Below are 17,818 nucleotides of genomic sequence, written 5' to 3' on the forward strand. Positions count from 1 at the left end.
GGGCAGACACAAAATAACCCATTGAGTGACCCACCGTTTTTTATTTTTGTCCGCTTGCCCCCAATCATTATATGGTTCATCATGTCTCATAAAGTTTATGGGACTTGGCTCTTGTATAAGAAACGCACATTTGAGCGGACGAACAAAAAGGAGCAACAAAACACCGATTGAGGAGTCAACAGGGGTCTTGATGAGCTTTGAGTGACGCTGAAAAAGCTTAAGCCCTGAAAGTCAACGAGGATTGAAAGAGAGCTTGCAGCGCCGCGGCCTCTCTGCGATCACCAAGGAGGCCTGAAGGACAAGGACCTGATTTGTTTAAGGCTTGCCCGGTGCGGAGGAGGACTCAAGAGCCGCCCCCTTGGAGGCAGCAGCCCTCATAGGCTTGGGATGCCCCCGGAGCCACAAGCGAAGGGGAGCAGGAAGGAGGCAGAGGTTAAGGAGCATAAATGCTAGCCCGGACAAGAACACTGGAGGACAATGAAAGAGGGTAGGGAGGATGTAAGGAGTGAGACCAACCAGGTGGCGGAAAGGTCCCGGATCCCCCTTGGGGGGTAGATGCTGTTTCAGCGGAGGGTGATGCTCCCGTCCACTGTTTGTGGTGTTTGGTGCTGGTTGTTTATTTACGTGACTTACGTAACAATATAGTTAACGTTTTGACCAGTCAGCCCGGATTTGCCGGTGTGAGCCCGCTTTTTTTTTAAGTGCCCGAGCGGCCCTTTCCCGCAAGATGGGCTGGGAGATTAATCGCTGCGTTGGATGGATGTTTTCTAGAGTACTTTCTTCTACAGACTCATTATCCAATATGGATGAAACTCGAAGAGCCAACCATAGACATACCATATAAATTAATCATAGACACCCCCTCGCGCGTTCAGTAGCTCATGAGAAGACAGACTGATTTATTTGATTCAGAGTTTGTGAGCTTGTATGTCAGTAGACAAGAAGCTACAGAGCGAGCGATCTAGTCAATGCGCTTATAAGTTACAACACTCTACCCACCCAGTTAACCAGTAGAAGCAGAGCGGATTCGGACCGAAACATCTAAGCTAGAGAGATCATCTATCTTATTGTTTAATCAAGGCCGTTCTACTTACATACCGAGAAATAGCTTAAAACAAGCAGTTACTGCATCTTCGATATAAAGCAACAGAACATAACAACACAGGGGCCAGCTTACTATTAAAAATAGCAAAGATAACCTGCTTTCATCACGATTTGGAGCTGGGAAGAGGGAGAATAAGGAGCACCAGTGCCTGGTGACCTATCTCTCAACTGGAGCCATCGGTCTCGACGATACAAGATAGCTCCTGTACTATAGAAGCTGTAAAATTGCCATTTTACAGGCCCGCCCGATGGGTGTATAGCCAATTTGCTTATATAGCTGAGTCTGGTCTAGCTTGTGTAGTTGGAGTGTTCGCCTCGAGCTCCGTTCTTCTATATATTCGGCAGCACGAGGTTTCGCGGCCCTTCTTGCTGTTACTCCTAAGTATCGGAAATACATCTCCACCCACGAGAGTAGACGACAGCCGTCTCCAACAACCTCTGCGCCCACTTCCGCAGCCGCTCTCCTCGTTCACGGCGAGTTTTAATGGGTGGAAGCCACCGAAATGCCCAGTGATTCGGCATCTGGTCAGTATCTCTCTCCCCCCCAAAGAATTTTTTCAGGTGGTAAACTATGATTGAACACAGAGGTGCATACGGTGAACATGTTAGGTACTGGAATGTTAGAATGTCTAGATGTGTTAGTTCACATTTGCAAATCCTGATATTGAGCAGAGCTATAACAAGTTTTTAAATCATGATACATCTGTGAGATAGATGCTATATCCACGTATACCTAGCTACCTTCTAAGTGAAGTAAGGACCTCTTGAAGAAGGCCGTTGAGTTCCATGTGTTTACTCTTACTTTTGTCTTAATTAAAAAAATAACTGTCAATGGTATATTTGTCCAAGTTGTAATTGAGTGAAGATATTTCTGTTTAGAATAATCTAAAACTAGAATTGTAATCTTATTAAAATAAAGGCTATGATCTTTCATTGCACTAAAAAGACTATAAAAGAGTCTCATTTATTTGACTATGTATTTAAGCTCGTACTGTGTGCGCCCTATCTTTGTTAAAGGCTTTGTGTGTAAAGTTAAACATTTATTGTAACTAGGCAGTACGCCCATAAATCCTAACAAATTCGCAATCAGTAAAAAATGAATCAAGTAGCTTAAACTCCAATTTAACAGCTTTTATACTCTAAAACACAGAGCACACGTCGCTGGAGAAAAACATATAATATTTTAGAAATATAATTAAAATAGATAAAATGATGGTAATTTATTTCTGAGATAGATGGACAAGGGGCAGAAAGGGCAGATAAAGGGCAAAATGGTGATCTGCGCATTCTGTTGACCAGCAACAGCTACAACCTGCTCAATGACAAACAAGACCCGCCCTCGTCCCCGGCTGCTATTGGTCGACCAGGGAACCCGGTGAAAGAAAAAAAAACACGATTGCTGAGCGGATTGAGAACTACAATCCCATTGCTCGTTGCAGTCGTGCTCGCTTCATCCACCGACCGGCGGCGTCTGACACTGAAATCTAGCGCATGCGGGCATTAAACTCGGTTACTTACGCTGTGCGGCGCAGGACAGATAAGTCTTGAAGAAGTCGCTTTCTCCGGGCTCCCGCTTTTATTCGTTTGCGCACAGGGCTTGGCATCATCTGCCACACTGCCGAGGTTAGAGGAGCTTGGGGCGAGGAGGGAAAGCACCGACAACCATCTTGGCGGAAGACGCTCACCAGCGTAGGGCGGGGGGGACGTTGACGTTAACGTGATATGACGGTTAAAATAGTGAATTGAAACTAACGAGCACGCCAACTGTAAAAAAAAAACAGATAAAAACACGAATCTAGATTCCTTATCTGACTCATTTTTCCGTAAATATTGTGGAGGTTTAGTGTGAGTCCACGCATAAGATGTAGATACTGAATATAATTATTGAATTTGATTGTTATCTATATGAGAATAATTGCATTAAATAAAAAAATGCATATAATTATCAAATAGATAAATAATCGATGCAGAAATTTGGGTCTTATGATCTCTATTTTAAGGTCCAGTATGATATTTTTAACAGCAGCATTGAATAAGAATATAAATGAACTTATAATATATTGTGAAATGTATGAGATAGCAGGTGAAACACCAGTAACTGAAGTATACGAATATTAACTATATTTAGTAGCCCAATTGAAATCAATCTGTATTGATTGTTGTTGGTATTGAGATGGTTTGTACCCTACGCACACATTGATTTGGGTTATTCATTAAATATAAATGAAGTTAACATTTAAAAATAAATGACATCAAGATTATTTAAGTCGGTGGTCGCTCAGTAGGTGATAGGTTGAATATATTTAATGTATATCATTTAAACTGTATAATAAAACTATTAAATGATTCTAATAATATTAATTTCCATTTATCGTATTTCATTAATAATATACTTGTTTTATATGATTAATGATAATAATTGTTTATGTATGAGGTTGGTAGCATTTCTTACCTGGATATATGCGTGAAATTCTGACCTCAATCCCCTCTGAAAAAACAAATAAAACTTCCCTTAAAAGAAGAAAAAACATCACGCCTACAAATATAACATCTAACTATATAATCCGTCTTAGACTTTCTCTGTAGGCCTTGCTTGCAAGTTCATTAATTACTAAATGTGTCGTTGATATCTGTAGCGGACGCGCTCAATAAGAGTCAATTAGCTCGGCCTGTTAAGTTGTTTTGGTGTGTATGTGTTCCTGTAAGAATTACGCAAGCTATAAACTACTTTTTTATTTATATTACTTATATTGCATTTACATTTAAAAAAGCACAAGTAAAAACTTGCCACTCAGTACGATGTATGCTTCAACTGGACCCAGCTGTGGTAGAACAGTCGGGTTAGCACAGTAGGAGGACAAGCCAGAGGGCTGGACTCTACAGCCAAATAACTCGACTCAGTATGCAAGCGATGCGTAAATGGTCTGGACAGACCACGCCTAGAGAAAACACAAGACTGAGGCTAAGAAAATATCACAGTAACAAATGTGCTAATATTGTTATATTAGAAGTATAAAACTATAAATTAGGTATATACACTATTGTTGTTCAAGTTGGACAGAAAATTTACACACTAAACTTAAAGACTAAACTTTACTTAAAGTGGGGAAATTAACTATAAATAGTGCAAATATTATAAGACTACTGGAGCCGTTAGAAGCACATTTTACTTTATATCAAACAACTGCAGCTTCTGTGATTTAACATTAATCTGATACACTAATGGGATGTAATCCTAATTAGTATCATTGGTAACACCTGCAGCTATCCTATTTTCATATCACAATGGCTGCTGTGAAAAAGAGTCTATAAGAATACAACCAACTTACATTCCTACATCCAGTGATGCCTGACCTTCAGGGACATTGAAGTCTGTCTGCTGTGTTAAAATGCTACCGTTCTGTGGTTATAATGTTCGTTTCAAAAGGCTGGAAGAGCCAGGTTGCAGCTTAATGGCCTCAGTGCATCAACACTGTTGTGCTGCTGGGGAGGAAAGCTGTAGCTTCTGCATGCTGCTGGTCACGAGCACTGACTGGATGGCACAATACATGGCTTCCTATTTTCGGACATATGGTACTTTGAGGCCGCTTAATTTCACAACCCCCCCCCGGTTTAATGACCAATTGTCACCGGTTGCTTCCTGGCTGCACCCCCCCCCCAACTAACACTTAAACCCACACTATAATACTATAATATAGCCTTAACTACTCTAGCTGGCTGGCTAGTTAGCCCCTCTGCGTGCTGCGCTTGTAGACCCTCAATGCCGAACTGCGTTTAAAGATATACAACTTAACATAGATCTTGATTATAAACGTAGAAAATGCAACACCAATTAAGACATTTCAGTCATAATGTAGTATTAAGAGCTACTATTTAATTCGGCTTTCATTCTGTCTGTAAATACAGACTTATTCCAATAAAAAATGAACTTTAAGGAACGGTTTCCAGGTGTCATCACAGCCGTCCATCGCTGATTATCGCTACAATAAATCGCCACTTTTCTCTATGGACTTCGGTCTGGAGAGGAGCTACCGGCTACCGTAACGTTACTCACTTCTCTGTCGCAGAGTCCTTGGAGGATTCATTCTGGTTGTCACCTTTGGAGCAAAAGCCTCTCACGCCGGGCCTTCTGGCGGGGTGCAGCGGGGCTCTCCACCCGGAGAAAGCCCCCCCTCTGCCCGGCGACCTCCCATCCAGACGAGCGGTGCTGAAGCAGGCGGAGGCTGCAGGTTTAACACCGACTCTACCCGCCAACGGACGCTTCAGCTGGGTCTGAAATAACTCCTTGAGCGCTACCGTTGACCGAAAATGTAACATTTCAACCCCGTCGAGAAGAGTATCTGGATGGTGTTTAACTACGGTAAATGTGCGCGGTTACCGATGAGAGTGTCGGTTGCTTCCTCCGGTCGAGTAACGGTTTTCCCGGTGACTCAACAACCGGGACGCAACCTACCCTTCACGCTGCAAGAGTTCTGATTGGACCATGAGATCACATACCTGCACCTGATTGGCCAAGAGGGCTGTCAATCATCGGAGCGGTCTCGCCTACTGTGTTGAGCTGCTGTGGGTCGTGATTTTGTGTTTATCTCCATCACTTTCGTCACTTAGTGAACATTTTAAAGCGATTATGGATTAATACTTACTTTTAAAGTATTTAAAATGAGTTTCCCACTTAATACCAGTTTAAATGAGACAGTCAGAAACTGTAGTATAGGACAGATCACTACTGACTGAGTTCCAGTTAATAACTACACTATTATAGTGGATAGAAAATAATCTAATATACAAATGTTTAGGGGCTATTACAATAAACACCCCCTTAATATATATCCCTTATTTAACCAGGTAAAAGACTAATTAAGATTAAAATCTCCTGGCCAAGATGGCAGCGTAAACATTGTAGACAGTAAACACAAACAACACAAACAGACACATATAATCAGTGTCACAGTAACATGGAATATAAGGTCAGGGAATAAAGCAACTAGGATGCAAACAGAGAAACATTTTAAGGAAAGATGATTAAAAATGTTAAAATATATATAGAATTATGTGTATTATTATAAAGTATAATTTGACAGAATCAGGTAAAATATTAACTGAGCCAAATTAATATTTATAGTTTATCTCTAACATAATTCTTGAGTTTTAAGTCAAACCTGAAATTAACCAATATTAATGATAATTTACTTTTCTTCTTCAGAAAAACTTAAATCTTTAAGTTTGAAAACAAATCTGTATTTCATAATTTAATACATGTGATATATTAATAATAATAACATATATATAATTTCATATTTTAAATTGCAAATTCTCACACAAATAATGAAAATGAAAAATTCTGTTTAAGTTTTTTTAAAGAAGAAAAGTGAATTAGTTCCATATTCAGTTTGACTGAAAACTTAAAAATGTATAAAGACAGTTTTTCTGTATTTCAACATTGTATTTAATAAGTTAATCATTAAGAGCCAGATGCACTTCAGGTCCTTATTATATGTCTGATATCTGAGTGATATACAGGAGTAAGTCCTACCATATTGTAATGTCTTGTCTTGGTGTGACACCATTTGAAGTATTTTGGTACTGCACATAATCAGCCTGCAGTTTTCCTCAGCAGATGGCGTCTCTGTCTTTAAAATAGTTACAGCACCATCTCCTGGCTGGAAGTGATTTTAGTCCACAGGCAAAAGCAACACACTGACAATCCAATAATAGACTCTAAAAACAATCTTATTAGTTATTAGGTAAAGGTTTAGAGTTGGATGCACATTTTTACGCTCTATTTGTTTTATTACGTGCATGAAGCTTTGTTGTATTTCTGGACACCGTGTGCACAATTCTAAGATTTACACTGACTCAATTATAACCATTTCTTAATTAAAATGTATGGCAAAGTCAGTTCTGTTTCCTTTTATGTGGGCTAATAAAACAGATTCAATCTTGAAGGTTTAATATGTGAACTTACTGTACTGAACCTGAGTCAGACAGCATTTTAAATATTTGTTTTGACCTCCTTTGCAGTCTGTGTGGGTGGAGTTTAACACCCGGTGTAAAATAATGACCTTCAAAAGCGATTACTCACTGGAAAGTATTTTGTAAGTTGCTTCAGTTTACTTTTCCGTGGCTGCCAACTTTTATCTGACTTTATCTGAATCTCCGTAAACTCCATCCACCTGGAGCTCCAAGTAGGATAAAACACGTAAATCGTGTTTACTAACGTCTCACTTGCAACATGAAACATTCATGAATTTGGACAAAATTCACTGGAAGAAACACAAACATGTTTCCTTGTAATGAGGTCTAGAATTAAAGGGGAATTCCAACAAAGTTTTCCTGTAGGTTGTTATTTTACAGGAATCTATATTTTTATTTTTAAAAAATCCCTTTTTGCCGGTTTCCGAGTCCTGACCTTCAAATGTACTCTAGATTGAATAGATCTCAACCCCATGAACCTCTCAAAGGTACAGTGTGTAACATTGAGTCTCCAAAGGTACAGTGTGTAACATTGAGGAGGATCTATTGGCAGGAATGGAATATAATATTCATAGATTAGTGTATGATCACCAGAATCGCCACAGGTCACCTTCCATTGAGTCCGCCATGTTGAACAATGTTTCCACAGTTGCTCAGAATGGACAAACCAAACACTGACTTTAAATAGGGAGTTTCCATAGTTTCTCCCACACAGTCTGTCTCATTCCAAGGTCGTCAAATACAGACGCGAGCGGTGTTCAGTTAGCTGCTAGTTGGTACTAAATCATCCACACTGGTCCTTTAAAGTGATGGGACCTTTCTTTAGAGCCAATGCACGCCGCTGTTTTGGACCGTTTTTAAGGAAATTGTTGATTCTACAGTGATATTTGAAACATTATGGACAGAGCTGTTCCTGTTTCAACATGATATTTCATGTCCATTAAGGACTGTTTTTTTCCAGTTTGGTGTGGAAGAACTTTACTGGCCTACACAACGTATTGATCTGTACCCCATCCAGCACCTTTACAATGACCTTACCGCCCAATACCAGTGCTGGACCTCAATAACGCTGTCAAAAAACAGAGAAATGTATGTTTTGATTTAGTTTGATATCAGGAAGGTCGTTCAGTCTTGCTTTTATTAGTGAAAAGATATATCAAAGTACATAGTAGCATAAAAGTATCTATTATTGTTGAGCTTGTTTATTTATGCTTATTCTGTGTGCACTGTACATGTACATTGAGAGAAACCAGAGTCAAATTCCTTGTATGTGTGCACATACCTGGCTAATATAAGTGATTCTGATTCTGATTTATAAGCAAAACCTTTTCTCCACCATTGCTTCTAAAAATATAACACAGTTGGATTCAATGTGCAATATAAAAAATAACTTCAATGCTTCAAATGTTACATTTGACCAACATGTACAAACATGTCAAACAAAGCTGTCTGTCAGTGTTTCTATAGATTTTTATTTGACCCTGAAGTTAACCGTTTCAATTATTTTGTCCTTTTGTTTCTGTCTTTGGGTGCAACATGTAAAAAAGAAATAAAAGCGTGAGAGCTGCCACTCATTCAAACTAACAGCAGCTCTCAGATTTTGTGCAGAAATCCCCCATGAGCCGCTGCATTTTTGCTGCATGCAGCAGTAAACCAGAAAACAAAGGAAGGAAGGAAGGGAGACAAACAAGTCGATCCCTAACGAAGCTGCAGGGAGGAGAGGCGATAATTCACCAACACCCACACCTTCTCAAAAGCAGTCAGCTTCCTGCTCCTTTCAAAATGAGGGTGATGGGTGCGCTCGGCAGATCCCTCCCACGCTGCTTAGCGGCTGGCTTCCGCCCACCGCCCGTGGAGCCGCCCACCTCCAGCCGTTGCCACGGCAACACATCATCATCAGTGACTTGCACTGGAGGAGGAGGACAGGGAGGGGAGGGGTGGCCATTTGAGCGCCGAGCAGGGCTGCCACTGTGAACAGCAACAAGCATGGGTGTTCATGAGCTGAGCTTTTCTCCAGAGAAAATCTGTCTACGTGTGTGTGTGAGAGAGGGGGGGCGAGAGAGGGATGGAGGGAGTGGAGAGAGGGAGGATGATGGGAGGTATGTGAAAAGGACCTGCGTCAGAGTGAGTCACCAGCCAGTTTCACAATGTGTTGATGTGACGCTGATGCAAATGGCCTGCACAGGGATTCATCTGAGGAGAGAGAAAAGAAGAAGAAAACAAACAAACAGAGAAGCTCCTTTAAAGGAAGCTGAAATGTCCTCCATCCGCTTGGATTACCAGGCACTTTTACTGTTCGTGCTGGGAAAACACTGGGGCTTCCCTGCCTTGCTCAAAGGCACCTTCACGGTTGTTGCTGGATGACTGTGCCTCAGATTTTCCAGCTGGGATCCACTCAGTTTTATGAGCAAGACACAGAAACTCCACCAGCTCCTCCCAGTAGTGGGAAACTGATATATAATTTACCAAAACATTATTATCACTACATTATAGTGTTACAAAAGACTACAAGCTATTATCACAGCACTATAAAGACCTTTTCTGCCCCTTTAAGCACTGTACTCGATAATCTGACTTCAGCAATGACTTCAAAACATCTGTCTGGTGTTCTTTGCCTAAATATAAATCGTCTTTATTAGTTATAATTATTATTATTAAAGAGGTCAAACTGGCTAAAATGCTGAAATGTCAAAGATACATTTAAAGCTATTTCTCTATTACTAACATAAAGCACCAACAAGCTGATAAACTCTAAAATGTCCCATTCCGTACAGATGTTGATCAATGAATTATAAATGATTTAATAACCACACCTAAAAGATTTTATGTGATAGGTCTTCTGTCCAGGTATCAGCCTCGAAAATCCATTGTTGACTGGGCTATATTAGTCAACAGTCCTATTACCACGGCAACACACATACCCAAGGTTTAAGCTGGATCCAGATGACATTGATCACAGAACGCACCTCACAATAGAGTTCAAAAAAATAAAGTTTAATGTTTATGTGCTGTATAACAAATAAAATATATTAGTGTTTAAAAAACAGGTGCATAACTAGGTGAAGCCTAATCTATCACTTTACAATAAACAGTGAGGAGAACAGTGGTCAGTGAGACGGCAGGTCAGACATGCGCTATTCTCTGAAACATCGTACAGTCACGCTAACTAGGCCAGTGTTTGAGGCAATCAGGCTGGAAACAAAAGATTGTTTTTGTCCCCGAACCACGATGGCCTTATCTCCCAGAATTCACTAGCTAATTTAGCTTTAGTAAACAAGATTTTTACAACAGATCACGACTCCAAATGATAGTTTCTTGCCACAGTGGCTGCTTGAAACAAAACAACCTCATGGAATTTCATGAAAAGAACACATCTTTGCACACTAAAAGTAAGACAACACAAACATTTGCCAAGTTGCAGGTGAATTCCCACCTTGACAGACATACAGTTACTGAGCACATGACAAAACTATGGATCCATATAGTATGCAAATAGACTTATTACTTACATAAATATTGCATTGGTCTGTCATTACGCTGAGTGAGACTAAACTATATGCAGGGAGTAAGGGGGGAAAGGAGAGTTAGACCAAATTGTATGGACATTATTATCATTTTGGACCAAACAGACGTATTTACACAGTGTGGCAAACACATAAAAACACAGTGAACACTTAGTTGTTATGTAATTACCTCTAAACAGCAAAAACACATCTTTGAAATATGCACTGATGGCCATCACAGGTGGATTAAACACTGTTAAGAGCTAAGGCTAATCAACATTATCATCATGTAAAGCATGTTTTTATATACCAGACACTTTCACACTGTTGTATTTTTTCCTCAATGACACTTAAGTTTTCTTTTTTTTGTTTTTGCTCTACATACATAAACACTGTATTGACACCAAAAATCTACAGCAAAGTTACACTTGACAAAGGAAAACCCTGGTTGAGAGATTAGGCTAGCACTATTTGTTATCTTGGTACTATTTACAGACCCCAGGCTGCTGCTCCACGAAGAACAGCAATAAACAGGAATTTTGCTTTTTGCTGCTGTTGTTGAAAAACCACATACCTGCAATCTTTAATATTAGATTCTTTCAGTTGAAAGTTTACATGTTGAGTGATTTTAACGATCTGTGGGGCCTGCTGAAAGCTGGTTGGATCTAAAAAATACACAGGCTTTATTCCTGAAACACTCCCTGTTTGCAGATGCGTGGTTTCGGTTCAACAGCAGTGTTTTGCTAAATTACAAAGTGAAATGAACCAATTAACTTGGCCTCCGGCATGCCAGCCCAGCACTCCTGCCAAGACAAATGACAGAAGTCCCCTGCTGTTATTCCACAACATGCTATACATCCTCTTCTTATATTACCTCCGATAAATATACACAAGACAAGAGCGAGGAAGGAAGGATTAATTCCACCTCTCCTGTTTTCCCATTTTAAGTGAACGACAAAAAAACTAACCCGGGCTGAATCCTAACTCAATCTCCCTACAGTACTTTTACACCTTTGTTTTGAGTTACAGTACAAATGCAGACACCTAAGTTGGATTTGGGAGAATGATGGAGCTCAGAAGATCTGGGGTGACGGCCAGGGAAATGACAATAAGCAGCCAGCCAAATGCTGCTAAATCTTTGGCTTTTGCTGGTAAGTTTTAAGATCTTCTTATTTAGTTCTAGTTGCCTTGTATTGTTGGTAATGAAAATGGACAGTGAATGTTTGGATACCAGCCATCTCAAAATCAGTAAACATCAACATCAAACACTATGTGTTGATGCGCTGTGTTTGAATCTATTGTGGACGCATTAATAATGTACTTTTAGAGTAATAGTGATTAATTCCACATACCAGATATTCCTATCCAAGACTACAAGTCTACAGACACGCTGCAAGCTAATGTTTAGCTAGTAGTGTTTGCCATGGTCACCATCTAAGCTAATAATTAATTAGCACCATACAATATGTACAGCTGTGGCTGATGGGAATATCATTAGTTCTGCAGGTATTTGGTGATAAAACAAAGTACTGGATAATTAAGTTTTGACTTCATGATGTCAAGATATTTCACTCTGACTCTGCAGATGGCGTTAAATCAAATATCAGAGGACCACCAAAGTCTTTAGGATTTATCCTCTGAGGTGCATGAATGTCCTTACCAAATTTCATGGCAATCCATCTAATATTTATCAAGATATTTCTGTCTGGACCAAAGTGGGGGATTTACCACTCCGAAAGAAGCACCACCACTACTGTAGTTAAAAACCTGCGATTTCTCTTTGCGAGAAACACTGGATACTTGAAATATTTTGGAATTTGAAATTTTAGACTCAATACTGGCAGCATCTGCAGCTTTAAGGTACAAGTGAGTAAAGGAGGCCATCAAAGATTGAATATGGTAGTCATATAAAAGATGCTGAACGTGCCACAGTTTGGACATTTTGTTTCTGTTTCATCTCTGAATCTACATTTGAGTTAAGACTCAACCCGGCACCACAGCCTGTAAACTGGCTGTCCAAAGAAAGCAACAAAAATACCACCCAGGCAGAGGTAAATAGTATACAAATGTCTGCAACAGATCGCTCTTAAATTACATTATCTAACGTGTACAGTTAATCAACAGACAAAGACCTGTGGAGCACAGAAGGGCTTCTCCACATGCTCTCTAGGTGCTTTGGCAAATACCTTTTAAACAAAAAAACAAAACAAAACACAAAATCAAAGAAAAATAAATGCTATTCATGAGGCAACATTGGTTGTTAAGGCTCTACTGTGGCTGTGCTTGCTTAGTATCTATGTATTGACGGGTAATAACTGCATACTGTCAAGTGTGAGTAGAATGAATTGAGGGTGGGTACAAGGGGTAAAGGAGGGTGGTAGAGCGAGGCAGGAGGCACTATGTGGAGTCTTCTGGCTCTGACTTGATCGTCTTCTTGTCTGTGTTGCTGGACACTCTCTGCGATGTCCCGTTTTCTAAAGTTGAAGACGAAGATAAAGGACAGAATCATCAGCAAAGAGGTTTATAATGCAGCATAAATCCTTGTAGAAGCTCACAAATTAGTAACTGTAGAGCAAATTTAATACAGATTTTATGTACCCAAACTCTTGCCTAATGTGTCTTCGAGCAAGGCCTAAACCCTCTACCTACTTGCCCACTGTGAGCCCTGAATAGCAGCCTCAACATCACTAACCTGTTGCTGGTGTTTTGGTCTCGTCTGTGTTGTTGTTGTTGTTGTGGTTGTGATGGCGCTTCAGTTCATTGGCTAGCTGCTTGCCAAGTGGGAGGTCGCCTTCCTGCATGGTCTGACTAACCACCCGCAAGTTGATTGGTCGTTCATCTGGAGGACAGATATTGACAGAAACACAAAAAACAAACAGGATTATTTTCATTTTGCTCAGAACTTCTTAACTCACCTCAGGATCAGCTCTTGCTACTGTGTAGTATTTACCAATCAATGATAAGTAAACATTCAATCAAGCTGTATTTATCATTAATCAGAATTAGACTTAAGTCAATCCAGTTAGATAAAGGCAAACATCAGCCCAGATGTTTTTCTAACACTAGCTTTGTTCTACATGTTCAGTATTCCCAGTGGTAACAAAACCTGTGTTTATGTAAGTTAAACTCCTGAGCCCTTGTGTTTGCCTTTAATTTCCTTTGAGAGAAAGCCAGAAAGAAATAAAGAGAAAGGAAGGTTTTACTGTATTTTCTGCATCACTAGACTGCTCTATGCTTAATATTGACATGCAGTTAATACTTCATTTTACAGATTAAGTTCACATGCACACTAGTATCCTATATGTTACTACAACTTATAAATCTATGTGATTAAAACATTATTTAGCTTTCTATTCATTTGCGTGCAGGTGAGTATTTGACTCCTCAATATCACAGCCACTTCATGCCTTTTCTGTATCAGCTGAGTTACCTCAGCGGTGAACGATGAACCCACTTTGGTTTCTGGCTTTTCGCCAACAATGTTAGATGAGAGTGACACTCAAGTTTCTCCTTCGCACTACTGACTTTTTCTATCACTTTCATTTCAATCCGTCAATTCAGTTGTTGATCATCATATTGTTGTTTTCCAGACTGCTATGCAACTAGAGTTGATGAGGCACCTGCGTACATGGCAGACGGTAACCTGGATAAGGTGTTTAAGTGCCACAGTATCAGAGAGCTTCAGCTAGCATAGTAACTGTAGCTTTCTCAAAACCAAGTTTCTGAAAACAGGATATGATGCTTCCATATTGTCCATATTTTGAAACAGTTTCTTTGGATTGTCTTCAATCTCTGAACACTGCACCCCAACTTTAGGGCTGCAGCCAATTACTAATTTCATTATTGATTAATCTGCTGATTACTTTCTTAACTCATTATTTTTATTGTTACATTTAGGTCAGTTTAGATCCAGATAACAAGCACATTTTCTGTCAAGTAAGTTGCAACGGCAGCTTCTTCTCCATCTTCAACTTTCTGCCATATGGTGTGCTGCATGTAAAACCCTTTGACAGTGTCTGGAGTTTGTTTTCAGTACACTGGTAAAAGAGGCTAGTGGTGTTTGAGTTGTGGGGACCTGTCTGCAGGCGCGTTTCCAGACTTCTTTGACTGGAGGGGGCACAAGAGGGGCACAAACTTATGCAGTAGTGGCATGAAGTATGTGTCTTGGCTTTCTGGTCCCCATTCCCAATTTATACAATTCCAACACTGTTTATGGAACCCAGTATGCAGAAATATTCAAATATGCTAGGCAAAAACAACACCTATATACCACATGCAAAAAACAACAACATGTTTTTGCCCAAAAACGACATGGGATTAACCTAGAGTGGGCACGTCTGCACAGGGGAGACTTGGGGAAGACGGGAGTGTGGGGTGGAAGAAGTAAGGATATTGGGGTGGCCAGTCAGATTTCAGGGGTCATGTGACAATATGATGATACATCATATCGCACAGCCCTAGATATAAAATACAGAAAAATGCCACTTATAATGTCTGACATCTCAAGGTGATGTATATAATATATTCAGTTTAATGTCACATATGACAAAATCTATTATCAAAGTAGTTACCAGTTGCCAAAACTTTCTTTTAAATTAATTGATTCATTGTTGAAAAATATACTGAAATGTGGTGGTGAATAAATAAAACATTCTGGCTCTATGTTATTCATTTCTGGCAAAATACATGGATATTCAATCTCAAGCAGGTTTTGGCAACTTTGTGGTGATACTGAGTCAATTTAACTTGTCTAGTTGAGCTGTTTTAGTGTCTAGAAAGAGAGAATATAAAAAGAGAAGACATACAGTATATATAGGAAAAGAAAGGATGAAATAAAGGCAGTGGTATAGCAGAGAGAGCTTAAGAAATGGAAGAGGACATGAAGGAGAAGGAAATAAATGACAAGTGACAGAGAGGAAAAAAGAAAAGGGACAAGAGGAAGAAAAAGAGGAAGAAAAGCAGAGAAGAGGGGGAGGAGAGCGAGAGGTAGAGAGAGGTTGACAGAGAAAGAGAGAGAGAGAGACGCCCCCCTCCAGGCAACTGGCTGGAGGTAAACAGGCGTGGGAGTGATAATTACAGGTGCATTGTGGGATTTGTGGGAACAGCGATATAATGAGCTGTCGGGAGTGGGTGAGGAAGGAAAGGGATGAAAATGAGACGAGGCCCTGAGGAGAAGTAAGATCCTGAATAATGATGCATCTTTTTTTTTCTTTCTTCCTCCTCCCCTTGTGTTTGAGAAGTCAAAGCTTAAAAAAAAGTGACAGCTGCCACAACCGGGTGCGGAAAATCCGCACCCATAGGTGTTGTTTCCATCCACACAGCGACGTACACATCCTGTGGCATTTATGACATGAAATAAATCTCTTCAAATTAACCTGCAAGAAAGATCAAGTCATATTAGGCTCTGATTGTTTCTGTTGAGCTTAACAGCCAACAATGCAAGCCACAGCTCGGTGTTTCCTCCTGATTGGACATTAGGGGCAGCAGTGAGCCAATTACAACTTGGCAAACCAGAATTTGGCAAAAAAAAAACGATGCTCAAACTAAACCTGAACAAGCCAAACAAAGGTGAGATTTATGCTTCAAATTTAGGATTTCTGTGTCGTCGAGTTACATCAAATATTCTTACTCAGATTGGAGCTATAAAAACAGATTAAAAAAGTTCTAGTTAAGCGCTTAGCCTTCCACCAGTCTCTGTTGATGTCTTTTGTGTTTCAGTTTTTTTTTAATTGCAGCCATTTTGTCTGTGAAATGTCGATGATGCCCTACCTTGGTGGTCCCTGGTGGCGTCAGCTCCGTTGGTGTTCTGGGCGTCGTTGAGGTACTTTAAGGCGGCGGGGGGAATCCTCCAGTCCAGAGCCTGGAGTCGTTCCTGGACGGCGGCGTCCTGCAGGATCTCCATCTGCCTGGCCAGCAGACGCTCCAGCTGCATCTGATAGACACAAACAGATTGTAGGAAGAATTACAGGAGCAAATATATGAAGTCAAGAAACAGCAGAAAACGACATGATCTTTAAAATTAAACTGGATGTAAGACACTGATGTGACTTTTCTAGATCAACCTCTTTTTTAGGATGTTATGACACACAGACCTCTGAATCAGCCACGGAGGCCCATAGAGCAGAGCATTTACGCCTTTGTTAACTACAATGGGGATAAATATAATAATTGTGCAGCTCTCCCAGATTTCTGATAGTGAAACGAGTTCCTGCACCCTGTAGTCTCTGCATTAGAACTAACAGTAGCCAAGCAGTATGTATAATTGTTAAAATGTTGATATGTTCAAATTCTTTCACATTAGTTTCACAAATGTGGTGGTTTGCTGTTAGCTTCCTGTTCTTCTTCACATTTTGGCTCGTTAAACGTGACTCTGTGATCACTTACGTTACAATTCCACCTTCAGGCAGTCGTTGAGCATTAACATGGAGGACGAATGAAGCAAAAACTGACAAACAGTTGACACCTCAGATTCATGGAAAAGTGCAGGAATAAAAACAGCAGTTATATCTGCTTATTGTCAGTCTGCACGTCACTGTCAGCTCAGATTATTATGGGACATGCTTTACATCCTCACAGTGAAACGTCTGATATGAGCGGCGGCTCAGAGGGCCTGCGGTGTGAATGCAGCCATGAAATCTCTTCTTCTTCTGAATGCGATTTCTGAGAAATCACATCAAAATGACAAGTGTAACTGCAGCCACACAGACAACTGATAGAGCCCGAACAGGCAAATACATGGAGGCCAGACACCTTCACACACGAATCATGTGTCTTCCACAAGCACTTCACATGAACATGTTTCCTGCGTAATTAGTTATCATAAAGCTCTCCTCCCACACTCCGGCTCTAATTAGGAACAAGCCACAGCAGCAGAAACCAATAAAGACCATTACTGGGATCAAACTGGATCCTGCTGCCAAAAACATCTGCTGGTGAGAACCTGACAGCTGATCCGTTTGAGCGTTAGAGTGACTCTGCGTGTCGGGTTTTATACCTGATACTGTTGTTTTCAACCTTCCCATCCCATAATATCAGAAAGAAAGAAGACAAAATGTTGTGTGTTGCTTTAATTATCGATCTTTGCTGTAGTCGTTTGACAAAAGGAAAAATAGGCAATGAGCAATCCAAATGTAGTAAGTGGCCCTTGAGCATGCTTATACATACTTCAAAATTCGGAATTTCCCCATTGTGGGACAAATAAAGGAATATCTTATCTTATCTTATCTTATCTTAAAAGA

At 40.2% G+C, this 17,818-nt stretch overlaps 2 protein-coding genes across 2 annotated transcripts in view; both read right to left on the bottom strand.

Annotated features, from left to right (window-relative positions):
• LOC118339893 (glutaminase kidney isoform, mitochondrial-like) overlaps positions 1–5,557 on the bottom strand; it is a 24,203-nt gene extending 18,646 nt beyond the window's left edge. Inside the window, exon 1 of the mRNA XM_035677706.1 lies at positions 5,159–5,557. Within this exon, the coding sequence (XP_035533599.1) occupies positions 5,159–5,421 (263 nt within the window). The 5' untranslated portion in view covers positions 5,422–5,557. The remainder of the gene's footprint in view (positions 1–5,158) is intronic.
• A 4,498-nt stretch (positions 5,558–10,055) lies between these two features.
• Positions 10,056–17,818, bottom strand: part of nab1b (NGFI-A binding protein 1b (EGR1 binding protein 1)) — an 18,155-nt gene continuing 10,392 nt past the window's right edge. Inside the window, exons 6-8 of the mRNA XM_035677710.1 lie at positions 16,350–16,512; positions 13,273–13,419; positions 10,056–13,054 (exon numbers count right to left, since the gene is read on the bottom strand). Coding sequence (XP_035533603.1) covers positions 12,978–13,054; positions 13,273–13,419; positions 16,350–16,512 — 387 coding nt within the window. The 3' untranslated portion in view covers positions 10,056–12,977. The remainder of the gene's footprint in view (positions 13,055–13,272; positions 13,420–16,349; positions 16,513–17,818) is intronic.

This window comes from Morone saxatilis, unplaced genomic scaffold (assembly GCF_004916995.1).
Source record: "Morone saxatilis isolate NCDOM2014 unplaced genomic scaffold, NCSU_SB_2.0 Contig6, whole genome shotgun sequence".
Classification (NCBI taxonomy): domain Eukaryota; kingdom Metazoa; phylum Chordata; class Actinopteri; family Moronidae; genus Morone; species Morone saxatilis.